The sequence below is a fragment of the Pongo abelii genome, chromosome 14 (genome assembly GCF_028885655.2).
Source record: "Pongo abelii isolate AG06213 chromosome 14, NHGRI_mPonAbe1-v2.0_pri, whole genome shotgun sequence".
In the NCBI taxonomy this organism is placed as follows: Eukaryota; Metazoa; Chordata; class Mammalia; order Primates; family Hominidae; genus Pongo; species Pongo abelii.
In genome coordinates this window covers 118,823,007-118,839,673 of record NC_071999.2, presented here as the reverse complement: position 1 = coordinate 118,839,673, position 16,667 = coordinate 118,823,007, and the positions used below count along the sequence as shown (strand labels likewise).

At 41.8% G+C, this 16,667-nt stretch overlaps 1 protein-coding gene across 2 annotated transcripts in view; it reads left to right on the top strand.

Moving 5' to 3' along the window:
• TUBGCP3 (tubulin gamma complex component 3) overlaps positions 1-16,667 on the top strand; it is a 106,724-nt gene that overhangs the window by 2,982 nt on the left and 87,075 nt on the right. For both annotated transcript variants that reach the window (NM_001374155.1, XM_054528718.2), the window contains 1 exon segment: positions 15,458-15,565. In NM_001374155.1, the coding sequence (NP_001361084.1) occupies positions 15,458-15,565 (108 nt within the window).

The window sequence follows — 16,667 nt, the reverse complement described above, 5'->3', positions numbered from 1 at the left end:
TAGTGAGCAAAGGAGCAATATTAATTACTGCCTTTACAATATTTGATGTTAAAAAGTTTGATTAGTGAGCATTTTATCTGGTAACTCCATAGAATATTTGATTAATTACCTTATTCTTTGATGACATGTTACTAACAATTGGCCTTATGCTTTTGTAATACATTTTTTTTAGTACTATGAAATCAAGGCATAATAGGTGCTTGTTACTTTTAATGAGAATTTCATATGAATCACATTTTTATAAGGTATCTTTTAAAAAATTATACAGTTGACTTCAAGGGACCTTCAGAAGCAAAGCACCTACATATAATGGTGCTTGACAATTTTATAAAGTTAGCATGACCGTGATTTACCACCTTTTCCAACTTATAACATCTATGAATTTGCTTGAAACACATACTGCCAGCCAGTCATAGTCAAATCCTGTCTCCATATCCCTGCCCCTCCTGGGAGCACATTTATTTATTATGTCTTTGGGTAATTATTCTTATCATTGGAAGCAGTGTGCTTGATGTTAGTGTTCAAAACTGTCAGAGGTAACACTTCTTTTCATAGCTACTTTGTAATCCTTTTTCTAACTATGAGGTAAAGAATACATAAAGAGGAATTTATATTAGATAAGTATTTCATCATAAATGTTCAGGTATGAATGCAGTACACAACATATTTGAAGACGATTGCCATAATATGCAAGACCTCTATGAGTATACTGCAAGCCACTATCAGAAGATAAAGGAGTATTGTTTTGGTGATTTAGTACCACAAGTGGTGTTGCTATTGGTTTCATGATTTTCCAAAACGGTAAAGAGCTTTTGATGAAGTTCCAAATACCGTGGATATTCCTTTGGTTGTATAATTACATTCTTGGGAAGATCAATGTGTATTACATGTATATTAAGATATACATTAGATGTGTATTAAAACTTCAGAGTTTCAGGCTTTGTTTCAAGTTGTACTTAATGGATTTACTATTTTTAAATAAGTTAAAATTTAAAAATTGTTTTGGCTTAAATTTCTAATATGGTAACTATGGATAGATATAACCTACATAAACTAAAGCTTTTTGGAGTTCTCAATCATAATAGGGTAAAGAAGCCCTGAGACCAAAGAGTTTGAGAACCACACATCTAGAGTAATGTTTTTGTTGTTTTAGAGCATTGCTTTTCAACTAGAGCCATGCATTGGAATCGCCTGTGATTACACAAGAACCTGATAACGTTGATTGCCTGTGAGAAGGGGAACTGGTGACCAATGGTTGAGAACAGGACTTTTTATGGTATCTAACTTCACGCCTTTTCATTTTAAACTCTCTAAATGTGGGACTTACTCGGAATTAATTTTGTGGGCTCCATCTCTAGGGCTTCCGATCCTGTAGGTCTCTGTTGGAGCTTGGCATCTGAAACGTTAAAATGCGTGATAAGTTACTCTAACTTGCATCTGGAGTCAAGGATGGCTAGTGTATGTGCTCTGCTCCTCTACTGAGCACTGTGGCTTACTCCCAACGCCCTCCTGACCCCTCCCCATCCTTCAGAAAAGCAGAAGTGTGGAACATATAAGCCACACTGTCGACAAGAAACAGGAAGGCAGAAACTTGGGTCTTCCCAAACAGTTCAACTTTTCCGCAGTTGTTTTTTGAATCTTGAGAAAGCACACAACTGTGGAGTTTCTGTATTCACTTGAGTCGCATTTATTTTTGTGCATCTTGAAGTTCAGTTGTCTTTAACCTGAGTGTATATAGAATCTTTTGGGGATACAAAGGGCAACTTTTTTGTTTAAAAGCTCTTGGGCCCACATCCAAGTGTCTCTGGAGCCTTCACATTTGGGACTGAACGCAATTCCAGCTGAGGTTCTTGCCTTGGCTTTGTATCTCCTCTAGTTCCTCTTCTCTGCAGTCAGAGGGTCCTTTCTAGAAAACCAATCTCATCGAATCTGTTGAAGGCTTAATTTGTTCTCTATTTGTAGTCTTCAAGATGAAGACAAAATTATCTTGCTTAAGGTTAAAAATTGGGTGCATTTTTTGAGTTGTGATTTTAATGGCTGTAGTAGATATAGTATGTATTTAAATAATATTTTCAGGTTAATAACAATACAAATAGCTAACATTTATATAAAACTTAAAATATGCTGGATGTTGTGCTTATACTGTGGTAGAATTTTGGTGAACCTCATTTCCTAGATGAGAAAACTGAGACTTTGAGAGATTAAGTAGTTTGCTCACTATCATCTGGCTAGTAAATTGCGGGGCCAAGGTTGGAACCCAGGTTTCTGATTCCACAGCTTGATATTTTGAATTAATTCACCCCTGCTCTTAAGTGTTGAATTCGATGGCGAATTTCTCTGTGTGCTCGATAGAGACAACAAGTCATGGCCCAGCCTGTGGGATGGCTTCTCACCTCTACCCACTCTTGTGTTTAGAGTGTACAACTCAGCAGCACTGCTCTCTGGTCAGGCAGTGTGCCCTTGCATTCATCGAAATATTTTCAGAGGATCATCAGAGGAGTGTTCACTCCCCTTCCAGGAACCTGAGAACTGCCCACCCCTCACACACCCAGAGCAGGTTAGAGGTGGGAGAACTAGACCACTCCTTAGGTGATTTGTGGCCAAAAAAAATGGAGTACTCTATTTTTTACTCTTGGATTAAGCAGAATCATCAGAGATCTACATCTGGACCTTGTCACCTGGGGCTCTCGAGGAGTGACTGGCTGAGTGGCATTTAGAGCCCTGTGGCACGGCCTCCCTGCAGCAGCAGTGTCCAGTGCCGCCCTTCCCTGTGGGTTCCCCTCTCTGCTCCCTGGGCTCCTCATGTGGCAGCCTTGGCTGCCAGGCTAAGGGTGCTTCCTGCAAGGCCTTCCGTCAGCATCTACTTCACGAGGTCTTCCTGGTCATGAGCTGTCATAGTGCCCTCATTTTCTTTGACGCTCTTATCACAGTCTGCCTTGGGTACTTATGTGCCACATTTGTTATGTTCTACGTCTGTCTCATTAACCACTGTACATCATATTGTTAGGGCCTGACGTGTTTGGCCTATAGTAAGTACTTAGGAGTTATTCATTGAATTACTGATTGGGTTTAGTTATACTTTAAAGACTGAACAGTATTTTGGGAGTATTTAAACCAGAAGCGTGTAGTGGACATTGCTTGATTTTTCCCAGCTTATTCTTTGATTGCAGGTTCACTAAACAAGGAATGATTGCTATGTCTAATTTCTTTAGTCGTCTGGATTCTGTGTTTTTCCCTTTGAAACACAGATTAAGTAGATTTGGTTTAAGAGGTAACTGTTGGATTTTAAAAATATTTTATAATCAGCAAGAAGGATAGACTGGAAATTTGGTTGGTAATAGGACAGGGAGACTCAGGTGTGGCTGAAGAGGTAAGTGGGAGTGAAATGATGACGTCCGTCTGAGGTGCAGAGAAAGTGAGGAGGTGAAGAGGAGAGTGTTTCTGGCATTGAAGAGTTCCTAACTTTTTGGTAGGAGAAAGTTGAAAAGTATATAAAACATTTGGAGTGGGGATATTTATGTGATGTACTTAAGTGTGCAAATGGTAACCTAAAAATAATTTTTACTGGCTGGGTGCGGTGGCTCACACCTGCAATCCCAGCACTTTGGGAGGCCGAGGTGGGAGGGTCACTTGATCCCGGGAGTTCGAGACCAGCCTGGGCAACATGGTGAGACCCTGTCTGTTCAGAAAATATAAAAATTAGCTGGGTGTGGTGACACATATCTGTAGTCCCAGCTACTTGGGAGGCTGAGGTGGGGGATCACTTGAGCCCGGGAGGCAGAGGTTACAGGGAGCCGAGATCTTACCACTGCACTCCAGCCTGGGCGACAGAGTGAGACCCTGTCTGGAAAAAAATATTCTTAAATAGTGACACAACTTTTTAAGGAAACTTTTCAATGATACTTTTAATATTTATAAAATTAGTATATACTCAGTGTAAAAATTCAGAAAGTGTGGAAAAATATAAGGAAAAAAATAAAAACTACCCCGACCCTGTGACCCCACAAAACATTTTAGATTTCATTTTGTTCCTTTCCCCACTATGTAGGCATTCACTGGATTCTTGCTGACACAGTGCGCTTGTGTCTGCTTTAGCTAGAATAGAGACAGAATGATGGTGGGGGGGTTGTGGTGCGAGTGCTTAGAGGATGTGGGGAAGAGCGAGCTGGGCGCCGAGCTGGAGGTGAGCTTGGTGTGTTCCAGGAATAGCAGGAGTGCAATGTGGGGAGCAAGGGGCCGGCTCCCTGGGCTGGGGCCAGGAGTTTGGGTTCTGTTGTGAGTGTGATGGGAGTGTGTGTGAGCAGAGTGATGATAGTATTTGTATTTTAAGAGGATCACTTTGACTGCTGGGTGGATAATTCACTCTAAGGGGGCAAAGGTGGAAGCAGGTGACCAGCTCCTCAGGAGACTTCCTGTAATGGGATGGTAGCTGTGGAGTGATCATATTTGGGATATGCTTTTAGAAATAGAATCAACAGGATTTGCCGATCTAAATAATTACTTAATAGTCTGAAAATGTCTTTATTTCTCTTCACGCTCCTATTCCCGAACTCTTGGATCATCAGTCAGATATAGACATTTTGGTCTGAAGTGTTTTTCCTCTGCCCACTTTGAAGGTATTCTTTCATTATTGATGAGAAGTCTGATGTTAATCCATTTCTTAGTCCTTTGAAGTTGTATCTGGTAGCTTTTAGGATTTAAAAAAATCTTTTATGTTCTGAAATTTTGCAATAATGTGTCTAGGTGTGGAACTTAAAAATTTACCTGGATTAACACTTGATCCTTCAATCTGAGTACTTTTTCTTTTTTTTAAATTTATTTATTTTTTTCAAAGCTAGTGACAGACTTAGAATTTTTTTTTTTTTGAGAAGGATCTTGCTGTATTGTCCAGGCTGGTCTCAAACTCCTGGGCTCAAGTGATCCACCTCAGCCCCTGAAAGTGTTGCAATTACAGGCATGAGCCACCACGCTGGGCTGACTTTTTTTTAATGATAGAAAAATTTTATTCTTCTTCATAATTTCTAACTGTTCTTTTGTTGTGTTTGATTTTCTAGCTTGCATTTAAATTGTCCTTTAGTATCTCCATTCTGCTGTTAGCCCATTTAAAAAAATTCTCAGTGTTTAGGTTCACAGTGATTTCCTCTGTGCTACCATTTTGCCTTTGTGCTGGCAGCCACCGTCCTGTGTCTGTGTATGTCCCCGCTTCTAGAATTTCGCATAAATGCAGTCATACAGTGTTCAGTCAAAAGTTTGGAGACTTGTTTCTTTCACTTAGTATAACGCATTTGAGATGCATTTACAGTGCCATATCAATAGTTCACCTTTTCATTGCAGAGTAGTGTTCCATTGTATGATGAACCAGTTTATCCGTTTTACCACTGAGGGACATTTGGAGTACTTCTGTTTTTGGCAGTTATGGATAATGCTGCTATGAACATTCATGGACAGGTTTTTTATGTGAACATAAGTTAGTTTTCTAGAATAAACACCTGCAAGTGGGGTTGTTGGGCCTCGGGGCAGGTGCATACTCATTGTTTTCAGAAGTTGCCAGACTCTTTTCCAGTATGGCTGTGGCTGCTTTGCCGCTGCACCAGCAGTGTGAGAGAGCTCCAGGGATGCCGTGGCCCCGCCGGCAGTCAGCAGTGTGGGAGAGCTCCAGGGATGCCGTGGCCCCGCCGGCACTCAGCAGTGTGGGAGAGCTCCAGGGATGCCGTGGCCCCGCCGGCACTCAGCAGTGTGGGAGAGCTCCAGGGATGCCGTGGCCCCGCCTGCACTCAGCAGTGTTAGTGGTTTTTAATCTTAGCTATTCTAGCAAGTGTGTTGTGATATCTCGGTGTGCTTTTAATTTTAATTTTCCTAGTGATGTTGAACATCTGTGTGTGTGTGTGTGTGTTTGCCATTCATGTCTTCTTGGTGAATTGTCTGTTCAAAACTTTTGCTTATGTCTTTGTGTTTTGCACATATTTTTTCTCAGTATTTTCATTCTCTTAACAGTGTCTTTTGCAGAGCAAAAGTTTTTAATCTCGATGAAGTCCAATTTATGAATTTCTAAAAAAATGGGTCATCATTTTGGTGTCATGTAGGAACTCTGCCAAACTCAAAGTTGCAAAGATTTCTTCTTTGTTTTGTTTTATTTCTAAGAAGGGATTATGTTTTACTCTTTTATTTGAGTTAATTTTTGTTGGGGTGATCAGACCCAACACCAGGTCGTGGGGGTGACGAAGTCTGGCGGAGTCGAAGGAATGAGAAAAGACAGTTTGAGAGCGAAAGTGGGTCCAGGGGGCCATCGCTAAGTATGGAGGCTGTGAAGGCCCCGAGCTCTGGAAGCCCAGACTGTTTATTGGTGATCAAACAAAGAAACAGGTGGTGAGAATGTGGGGGTCGAAAGGTCGCGTTGTATTAAGCACATGATTTACAGGTGTGATGGTTTAGCATATGCTCTGCTACTTGAGATAATGGAGAGCAGGTTCTTTTAACTCAAGATACAATCGATCCTGGGAGAGCAAGGAGCAAGGAGCCAGCAAGTCTAGATACATTCCAGAGCCGCGAGCCCTGGACTGTATCCAAGCCACAAGGGGTTTTATGCCCTGGGCTTAGATTATGGTGTGTCAGGGTAGCCTTCCACCCTTTAGCACAGATTGGTGTTCCAAAGGCCAAAAGGGGTTTTAGACCCTGGACCCCGGACATGTTCCAAGACTCTTTTACATTAGTCAGACATGCAAGCCCTGCCTCAGCTTCTCCCAACACTCAGCTTTTCTCAACAAATTTTCATACGTGGCATGTGATATAGGTTGAAATTCATTTTTGAGTTTACCAAAGAAAGCTTTTTCCCCCCTCACATTTTAGTTGCTTTCTAATCTTGAAGACTAAAAGTTTGAAAACGGAGCTTTAAAAAATATTGATGCCATGGCCCCCCACTCCAGACTAATAAAATCAGAATTTGTGAAAAGTGAGTCTTGGCATTAATATATTTTAAAAAAAAGTTTTATTTTAGAATGATTGTAGACTTACAGAAAAATTGCAAATATAGAGTTCCTGTAAGCCCAGTACCATTTCGCCTATTATTAGCATCTTACATTCCCATGGTACACTTGTTAGAATTAATTAATTAATAATGATACACTAATATTAATGAAGCTCCATAGTTATTTAGATTTCCTCACTTATCACTCGGTGGCCTTTTGCTGTCTCTAGGCTCCCTCTAGGAATGTTACGTTCAATTGTCTTGTCTCTTTGGGCTTCTCTTGACATTGACAATTTCTCAGACTTTTTTTTTTCATGATCTTGAGAATTTTGAGGATTAAAGGTTACTAGTAGACTGTCTCAATTGAGTCTGATATTTTTATCATGACTAGACTGGGGCTATGTATTTTTGGGAGGAAGACCCCCGAGGTGAAGTGACATTTTCATCACATCGTATGGAGGATGCCTGCCACCAGGGTGATTCATCATTCTTGAAAGTGACCTCGATTGCTTGGCTAAGGTGTGTGTGCCAGGTTTCTCTGCTGTGAGTGTCTCTTTTTTTCTGCTTGTGTTGTGCTCTTTGGAAGAAAGTGTGCCCAGCCCACACTTATGATATGGAGTTATGTTTTAGCTACGTCCTTGAGAGTGAAGTGTCTACATAAATTACTTAGCCCTTATTATCTTTTAAATTTCTATAAGATCAGTGGCAACATACCCTCCTGATTCTGTGTTTTGTCTTGTTTTTCTTGGTCAATCTGGCAAAGGTTTATCAATTCTGTGATTTTTTTTCTTTTTTTTTTTTTTTAAGAATCTTTTTTTTCCCCCCACCCCACCATTTTTTGTTGTAAATTTCCTTGACTGCTGGGGTTTTTTTTTGTCTGTTTGTTTTACCATTTCCTAATGTGTACTTTGAGTTTTGTTTGTTCTTTTTCCAGATTTTGTCATATAAACTGAGCTTATTAATTTGAGGTCTATCTTCCTTTTTAAAGAAAGCATTTTATGCTATAAATTTTCCTGTAAGGACTGTTTTAGCCACATATCATGTATTTTGATATGTTGTGTTTTTATTTTCATTCAATTTATTTTCTGATTTTCTTTGACAGTTTTTATTGCCCATGTATTTTTTTCAGCTTTGTTGAGGTATAATTGATAAATCCAAAATGTATATATTTAAGGTGTGCAATGTGATGCTTTGATGTATGTATGGATTGTGAAATGATTACCACAGTGAAGCTAATCAACATGTTCATCAGCTCACCTCAGTACCCGTTTTTTGTGTGTGTGTTTGTGTGTGTGGCGAGAAAACCTATGATTTACTCTCAGCAGATTTCAAGCACACAATCCATTGTCATTAACTACTGTCCCCATGCTGTGTGTTAGGTCTCCAGAACTCATTCACCCATGACTGCAAGTTTGAAGTGCTTGCTCTTGGAGTAAGAAGTTGCATTGCTTTCTTCTACTGCAACCCCTTGAAAGTGCATTTACTGTAGTTTGAGGCTTTTCCCGGAGAGATTTTTAGGACCTTTATAGAGAAAGAGAAAGGAGTAGCAGTTTTTCCAATTTGAGGCCTGTTCTGACCTTTCTTTTGACAGCTCAGTCTTGCGTCTGTTAAATTTTTTAACTGTTCAGAATTACATTCATTCCATGAATTTTTAAGTCTTGTAGTTGTTACTGTGAAGATGTAATATAATGATATAAAACAACCTTTTAAATAAAGTTTAATTTAAATAATGAAAGGGACATATGTAATTTTCCTATGACTGCTGTAACAAATTACCACAAATTAGTTCGTTTATTCTCCTGTGTTTCTGGAGACCAGAGCCAAAGGCAGTGTCCTGGGGCTGACTGCAGGTTGCAGGGCTGGGCTACCCCTGGAGGCTCTGGGGGTTGCTGCATCGCCTTTTCCAGCTCCAGTGACTGTGGTGCTCCTTGGCTCATTGGCTCCTTGGCCCATGTGTGTGTTGACTGACTGCCAGATGTTCGGAGATTTTTCAGATACCATTCTGTTAAGGATTACTAGTTTAATTCTGTTAGTGTTAGTGGTCATACTTTGAATAATTTTATTGTTTTCTGTTTAATCAAACTGCTTTGTGACCCACAATTCAGTCTGTCCTGAATGTTCCACGTGCATTTGAAAAGAGTGTGTGTTGTTTGGTTGTGGGGTGGGCTGTTGTGTGAATATCGATTAGGTTTAGTTGGTTGTTGGTGTTGAAGTCGATATCCTTGCTCATTTTCTCTTCACTTGCCCTTTCGATTACTGAGAAATGCCCCTTGATGTCTCCAGATGTATTTGTGAATGTCTGTTTTTCCTTTCAGTTCTATTAGAGTTTGCTTCATGTGTCTTACAGCTCTGCTGTTTAGAGTGTTCACATTTAGAATTGCTATGTCATCTTGGTGAATTGCCCTTTTATCATTTTGTGATCCCTACTTTATCCTTGTTAATTTTTCTTAGTCTAAAGTTTGCTTTGTCTGATAGAAATGTAGCCAGTTCACGTTCTTTGAACAGTGTTTTCATGGAATATCTTTCTTCTTCCTTTTGTTTTTAAGGATATCTTTCATCATGTCTCAGTTGGGCTTCTTCTCGATAGCACACAGCTTTAAGGGGTGACTTTTTCCGGCTTCCTCTTCTGTGCTGCTGCCCTCACTCTCTGGTTCCCAACACATTTCCTCATGTTCTGGCTAAAATCCGAACCCCCAGCCTGCCAGCCTTGTGATGGAGTCTTGGGGCCATTATTGGTTCTTGTCAAGTGTGGAATGAGGCAGCCCACTGCGGGGTGCCCCTGAGTGAAGGTAGAAGGGGCTGGTAGCCTGGCGCAGGGCTGAGAGAGCTGTGGTGTTCCTCCCTCCCTCCCTCCCCACCTGGGCCCTGGCTTGAGACTGGGCCTGGCTCAGAGATTTTTCTGTCTTTGCCTGTTTGTGGTTTGGGTTTTGGAGTGTTACCCAGCCCCAGCTGGTGTAGTAGACAGCAAACACATAAACAAAATATCAAAAATAAAAAATGGGGGAAGTCACTCCAGGTTTTCCTTTGATCCATGAGTTTCATACCCAGTCTGCTTCTCTTACCCATTGTTCAGAGTCTGATTAGAGGTGTTTTATGTATTTTTGCCAGAGTTTTACATTGTCATCAGTAGTGGAGTGTGCTTACTCTGTCTTGACTGAGATGACTTCTGTCTCTAGTTTCTTCTTTCAAGTCAATCCTGTTTGTTTTCTTTACATCTTTCAGGGATTCTTCAGTTTCTGTTTCACCAAGAGTGCTCTTCTTAGATCCACTTTTCTGGTTTTGTTTATATCTTCCTTACATCCTTTCTTACATTTCTGGGGATTTTGGATTGTCTGTGGATTGGGCAGGGGAAGCCGCACTGTGAGCTCAGAGTGCCAACTTGAAGGTTTGCTTTGGATTGGGCAGGGGAAGCCACACTGTGTGCGTGGAGTGCCCACTTGAAGATTCTCTGTGGATTGGGCAGGGGAGGCCACACTGAGCTCAGAGTGCCCACTTGAATTTCCAGGTGCCACTTATAGTTCCACTTCCTTCCTAGGATGGAGAACAGTGTTGGCTTTTGCTGGCAGATGCAGCTGGGCACTGCCCTGTCGGGCTGCTCCTCTGCATCCCGGGTTGAACTGGGCCCAGCACTCAGTGGTGGGGGTGGGGGGATCTGGAGGTATCTACTGGTAGCTTGACTTCTAGAGTCATAGAAGTTGGGCAGACAGGCAGGCTATCCCACCCTAGTACCAGCTCCAATCCACTTATTGAAGTGGTTGCTTTACTCGGAAGGTGGAGGCTTTCTGAAAGATTTCTTCCTGCCCCTTGGCGTTCTTTTGCTGCTGAGATTGTAGTGGGGAACATTCTTCTCCCAGATCCCTTGTGCTGAGGGTGGGAGTTCCTCAGATTGGGAGTTTGCCTCTGCAGAGATGAAAGCCTGGATTTTTTCCTAGGGCTGAGGCAGTTGCTGTGAACCATGTAACTTCCAAGCCCCTTCCCTTCTCATCCTTTCTGTCTTGTATGACTTCTTTGGACATTTATTCCACTCCAGGTTTCTCCCTCTCCACTTCTGCCTGGACTGATCTGGTGATTTCCTTGTCTTGGCTGTCTTAATTTCCATCTTTTTGCCTTTTTGTTTTAGTTTTTGAGAGACTTCTTCAACTTTAAATACAAGCTTTCTACTTATTTTAAAAAACATCTGCCTTCATACTTTTTTTTTTTTTTTTTTTTTTTGAGATGCAGTCTCGCTCTTTCACCCAGGCTGGAGTGCAGTGGTGGTATCTCGGCTCACTGCAAGCTCTGCCTCCTGGGTTCACGCCATTCTCCTGCCTCAGCCTCCCGAGTAGCTGGGACTACAGGTGTCCGCGACGGCGCCCAGCTAATTTTTTGTATTGTTAGTAGAGACAGGGTTTCACCGTGTTAGCCAAGATGGTCTCGATCTCTCCTGACCTCGTGATCTGCCCGCCTCGGCCTCCCAAAGTGCTGGGATTACAGGTGTGAGCCACTGCGCCCGGCCTGCCTTCATACTTTTAATATTCAAGAGCTTGTCTTCTCTGAATTTATGGCATACTGTTTTATTTCATGGATGTGTTATGTCTAATCTCATAGGCCATTATAGCTTCTTTGTTTTTGTACATCTTGCCCCCATTTTCTTATTTCCTATGTTGTTACTTTTTCTTAGAGTTTCCTTTTTTCCTTCTTGTGTTTGTTTCTTTTTTGTTTTAGATGATGCCCTCAGGTGTCTGATGATACCTGTTCTTTTCATCTTTAAAAGTGGAGTTGTCGGAAGGTCTTGGCTAGGGCAGCATTTGCCCAGTGCTGAGCTTCCTTGTGGAGGACAGGCACACATCATCTTATTGTCCTTTACAGATACTGCGTTATTTGACAATTGGAAGTTTTTTGGCACCCTGCATTGGGCAAGTCTTTAGGTACCATTTTTCCAACAGCATGTGCTCACTTTGTATCTCTGTGTCATATTTGGAAATTCTCACAGTATTTCAGACTTTTTCATGATTATTATATCTGTTACGTTGTTGTGTAACTTGTGATCTTTGATGCTGCTATTGTAATTGTTTTGGGGTGCCATGAAGTGCACAAACTTAATCAAAAAGTGTTGTGTATGTTCTGACTACCCTGCCAACCAGCCGTTCCCTGTCTCACCCCGTCTCCTCAGGCCTCCCTATTTCCTGAGTCACAACAATATTGAAATTAGGCCAGTTAATAGCCTTACAGTGACCTCTTACTGTTAAAGTGCAATTAGTGATCAACAGAAAACCAAACACGACGTTCTCACTCCTACATGGGAGTTGAACAGTGAGAACACATGGACACAGAGAGGGAACAACACACACCAGGGCCTGTTGGAGGGTGGGGGGTGAGGGGCGGGAACTTAGAGGATGGGTCACTAGGTGCCGCAAACCAGCACGGCACACGTATACCTATGTAACAAACCTGCCACACGTGTACCTATGTAACAAACCTGGACGTTCTACACATGTATCCCACTTTTTGTTTTTTAGAAGAAATAATAATAATAAAAAAATTAGTGTTCAAGTGAAATGAAGACTCACATGCCTCTCACTTTAAATCAAAAGCTAGAAATGGTTAAGCTTAGTGAGGAAGGCATGCCAAAAGCTGAGATACGCGAGAAGCTAGGCCTCTTATGCCAGTTAGTCAAGTTGTGATTGAATAGGAAAAGTTCTTGAAGGAAATTACAAGTGCTATTCCAGTGAACACAGGAGTAATAAATTAAAACAGCCTTATTGCTAATATGGAGAAAGTTTGAGTGGTCTGGATAGAAGATCAAACCAGCCACAGCATTCCTTTAAGCCAAAACCTAATCTTGAGCAAGACCTTAACTCTGTGAAGGCTGAGAGAGGTGAGGAAGCTGCAGAAGAAAAGTTAGAAGCTAGCAGGGTTTTTTAGTTCATGAGATTGAAGGAAAGAAGCCATCTCCATAACATAAAAGTGCAAGGTGAAGCAGCACGTGCTGATGGAGAAGCTGCAGCATGTTATCCAGATCTAGCTGAGATCATTGGGGAAGGTGGCTACACTAACAACAGATTTTCAGTGTAGGTGAAACACCCTTCTATTAGAATAAGATGCCATCTAGGACTTTCATTCCTAGAGAGGAGAAGTTAGTGCCTTCCTTCAGAGCTACAAAGAACAAGCTGACTCTTGTCTGGGGCTAGTGCAGCAGGTGACTGAAGTTGTTGAAGCCAGTGCTTGTTGACCATTCCAAAAATCCTGGGGCCCTTAGGAGTTATGCTAAATCTACTCTTCCTGTGCTCTAGAAATGAAACGACAAAGCCTAGATGACAGCACGTCTTTTTATAGCATGGTTTACTGAATATTTTTAAGCCTACTATTAAGGTCTACTACTCAGAAAAAGATTCCTTACTGCTCGTTGAGAATGGAGTTGTTTTCATGCCCGCTAACATGCATCTGTTCTGCAGAACATGGACCAAAGAGTAATGTCAACTTTCAAATCTTATCACTTAAGAAACACATTTTATAAGGCTATAGTTGCCGTAGATAGTGATTCCTCTGATGGATCTGGGCAAAGTAAATTGAAAACCTTCTGGAAAGGATTCATCATTCTAGATGCCATTAAGATCATTTGTGATTCATGGGAGGAAGTCAAATTGTCAGCACTAACAGGAGATTGGAAGAAAGTGATTCCAGCCATCATGGATGACTTTGAGGGTTCAGGCCTTCAGTGGAGGAAGGAACTGCAGATGTGGTGGCAATAGCAAGAGAAGTAGAAGAGGATCTTGAAGAGGTGACTGAACTGCCACAATCTCATGATAAAATGTGAAGGGATGAGGAGTTGCTTCTTGTCGACGAGCAGAGAAAGTGGTTTCTTGAGATGGAATCTACTCCTGCTGAAGTGCTGTGAACATTGTTGAAATGACAACAAAGAATTTAGAATGTTACATAAACTTAGTCGATAAAACAGTGGCAGGGTTTGAGAGGATTGGCTCTGTTTCGAAAGAAGTTCTACTGTGGGTAAAATGCTATCAAACAACATCACATGCTATGGAGAAATCTTTCATGAAAGGAAGGGTCAATCGATGTGTAAACTTCATTGTTGTCTTATTTTAAGAAATTGCCACAGCCTTCAGCAACCACCGTCCTGGTCAGTCAGTAGTCGTCAGCATCAAGGTGAGACCCTCCAACAGCAAAAAGATTTCGACTTGCTGAAGGCTCAGATGATTGTTAGCATTTTTTAGCAATAAAGTATTTTTGAATTAAGGTGTGTATATGTTTTTTTCTTTTTAGACATAATGCTGTTCCACACTTAATAGACCACAGTAATATTAAACCCAACTTTTATATGCACTGGGAAACCAAAAAGTTTCATGTGACTCACTTTTTGTGATATTTTCTTTAATATGGTGATTGGAACCAGATCTGCACTATCTCTGTGGTCTGTCTGAATTTGACAAAGACCCGTGTGCTTGTTGGGGATCCCCACTCATCACCATCTGTCTCTCTTTTCTCTTGGGCTGATCAGTTTTCCCATAGACAAATTGTGCATCCTGGAGTTCTAGGAAGGACTGGGGGTCCCTGAGTTGTCTGTTACCTTTACTTAGTGACCGGAGCCACCCTAGTGTCCATCCAGACCAGGCTTGCTAGGTGGGTCTCGGTGGTTGTCTGGCAGCGTGGGATTGGGTGGAGGACCCAGGAGTCTGTTTCCATCCAAACTTGCAGCCAGGTCTCCCCCTTCAGCCCTGCTTGCTTCTGCATCCTGAGAGTATCCAGTTCCTTCCTTTCCTGAACCTGCCTGGGCTCTGCAGTGGGAACTGTATTTCTTGACATTTGTTCCTCCCACTCCCCTCTCCCCATTCTTAACCTGACGGACATTTAGTGTTCAGGTTTCGTTGTCCTCTTGAATCAGTTACCACACATCCATCTGCAGTCCAGCTTCTCACATTTTTTGACTTCTCTCTGATTCCTTTCTGCCTTGTTTTCTTTGTCCTTGTTGGTTTATGTTTTTAGTTTTAAAAACTCCTTTATCCTCAATTTTATGGTGTTTTTGAAGGGAGTAGAGGCACATGTGTTTAAGCTGTCATCTTCATCTAGAGGTGCGAATGCAAATTAACTGTCTATTTTGACTGTTGAGTGACCTACTTCTGGCTTTTTGTGTTTGTTGACCCGGGAGCTTCTCAGAGGCTCTCTTGACCTCGCCTCCTCCTCCTCTTGTTCATGTGTTGGGATGTGACCCTTTCTGTTCCTTTTCTTTTCGTGATTACTGAGCCAGTTTGTTTTTTGTCATCTAGGATTTTTCAGACTTTCTGGTGTGTTACTGTTCTCATTCTTATTTTATTGAACTCTTATTTCATTCATTCATTCTGTTTTGATTTCTTAATAGCTTTTCTGGCCTCTCAGTTAAGACCTTGGGGAGGTGGAAGATAGATGTTATTACTAGTTCACTGTCTTGAACTGGAAGCTTCAGGTGACCAGAACTTAACCTGATTGGTAACAATCCACATCCTTGTGTTTGCCTTTCAGCTGATGTTGCCCAGCAGTTCCAGTATGCTGTGCGGGTGATTGGCAGCAACTTCGCCCCAACTGTTGAAAGAGATGAATTTCTAGTAGCTGAAAAAATCAAGAAAGAGCGTACGTATTTTTCTTAAATGTCATGTGTTGGATTCTTAAACTTGTCAGAGCTTAAGCAGATGTATGTATGCATGTGTGTATGTGTGTATGTAGTTCCCAAGCACATTTTAATATTGGTACAAAATAAGGACAAGTCAATTCTGTTGTAGAGTCAGAACTATTAGAACATAATACTTTAGAAGGTTTAATTCTGGGGTGGTGCATAAAGCTTTTGCAAATCCTGGCACCTTAGAGAAGAAAGCTTTCCATTTGTTAGCTTTTGGTTGGTAAGTAGGTTATCTGATTATCCCTGGTAGGGCTCTGCCACCCCGCTTCACCTCTGGAGAGTCTGAGGGGGAAGCTCAGCTCTGAGTAATGAGACGCCACACATGAGCTGTCCTGTTTGAAATGTGGTTTTTCCAGGTGGCCAGCTCTCCATCCTTACAGTTCTCTGGGCTGTATAAGCCAAACCCAGTGGTACTTTTCAGTTGGCCTAGAAAAGAGGCCTGCGCAAAGGTCAGTGCATTTCCCTGCTGGGGCCTCCCCGTTAAACTGTCCAAGTGGAGTAGATGTTGGCCTTGGGTCTCAGTAATAACACCTTCTGAAAGTCCATTTGGCCTTGGGTCTCAGTAGTAACACCTTCTAGAAGCCCATTTGGCCTCAGTAGTAACACTTTATAGAAGTCCATTTGGCCTTGGATCTCAGTAGTAACACCTTCTAGAAGTCCATTTGGCTTTGGATCTCAGTAATAACACCTTCTAGAAGTCCATTTGGCTGTGAGTCTCAGTAATAACACCTTCTAGAAGCCCATTTGGCCATGGGTCTCAGTAGTAACACCCTCTATAAGCCCATTTGGCCGTGGGTCTCAGTAGTAACACCTTCTAGATGCCCATTTGGCCGTGGGTCTCAGTAGTAACACCTTCTAGAAGCCCATTTGACCGTGGGTCTCAGTAGTAACACCTTCTAGAAGCCCATTTGGCCTTGGGTCTCAGTAATAACACCTTCTAGAAGCCCATTTGGCCTCAGTAGTAACACCTTCTAGAAGTCCATTTGGCCTTGGATCTCAGTAATAACGCCTTCTAGAAGTCCATTTGGCTGTTGGTCTCAGTAATAACACCTCCTA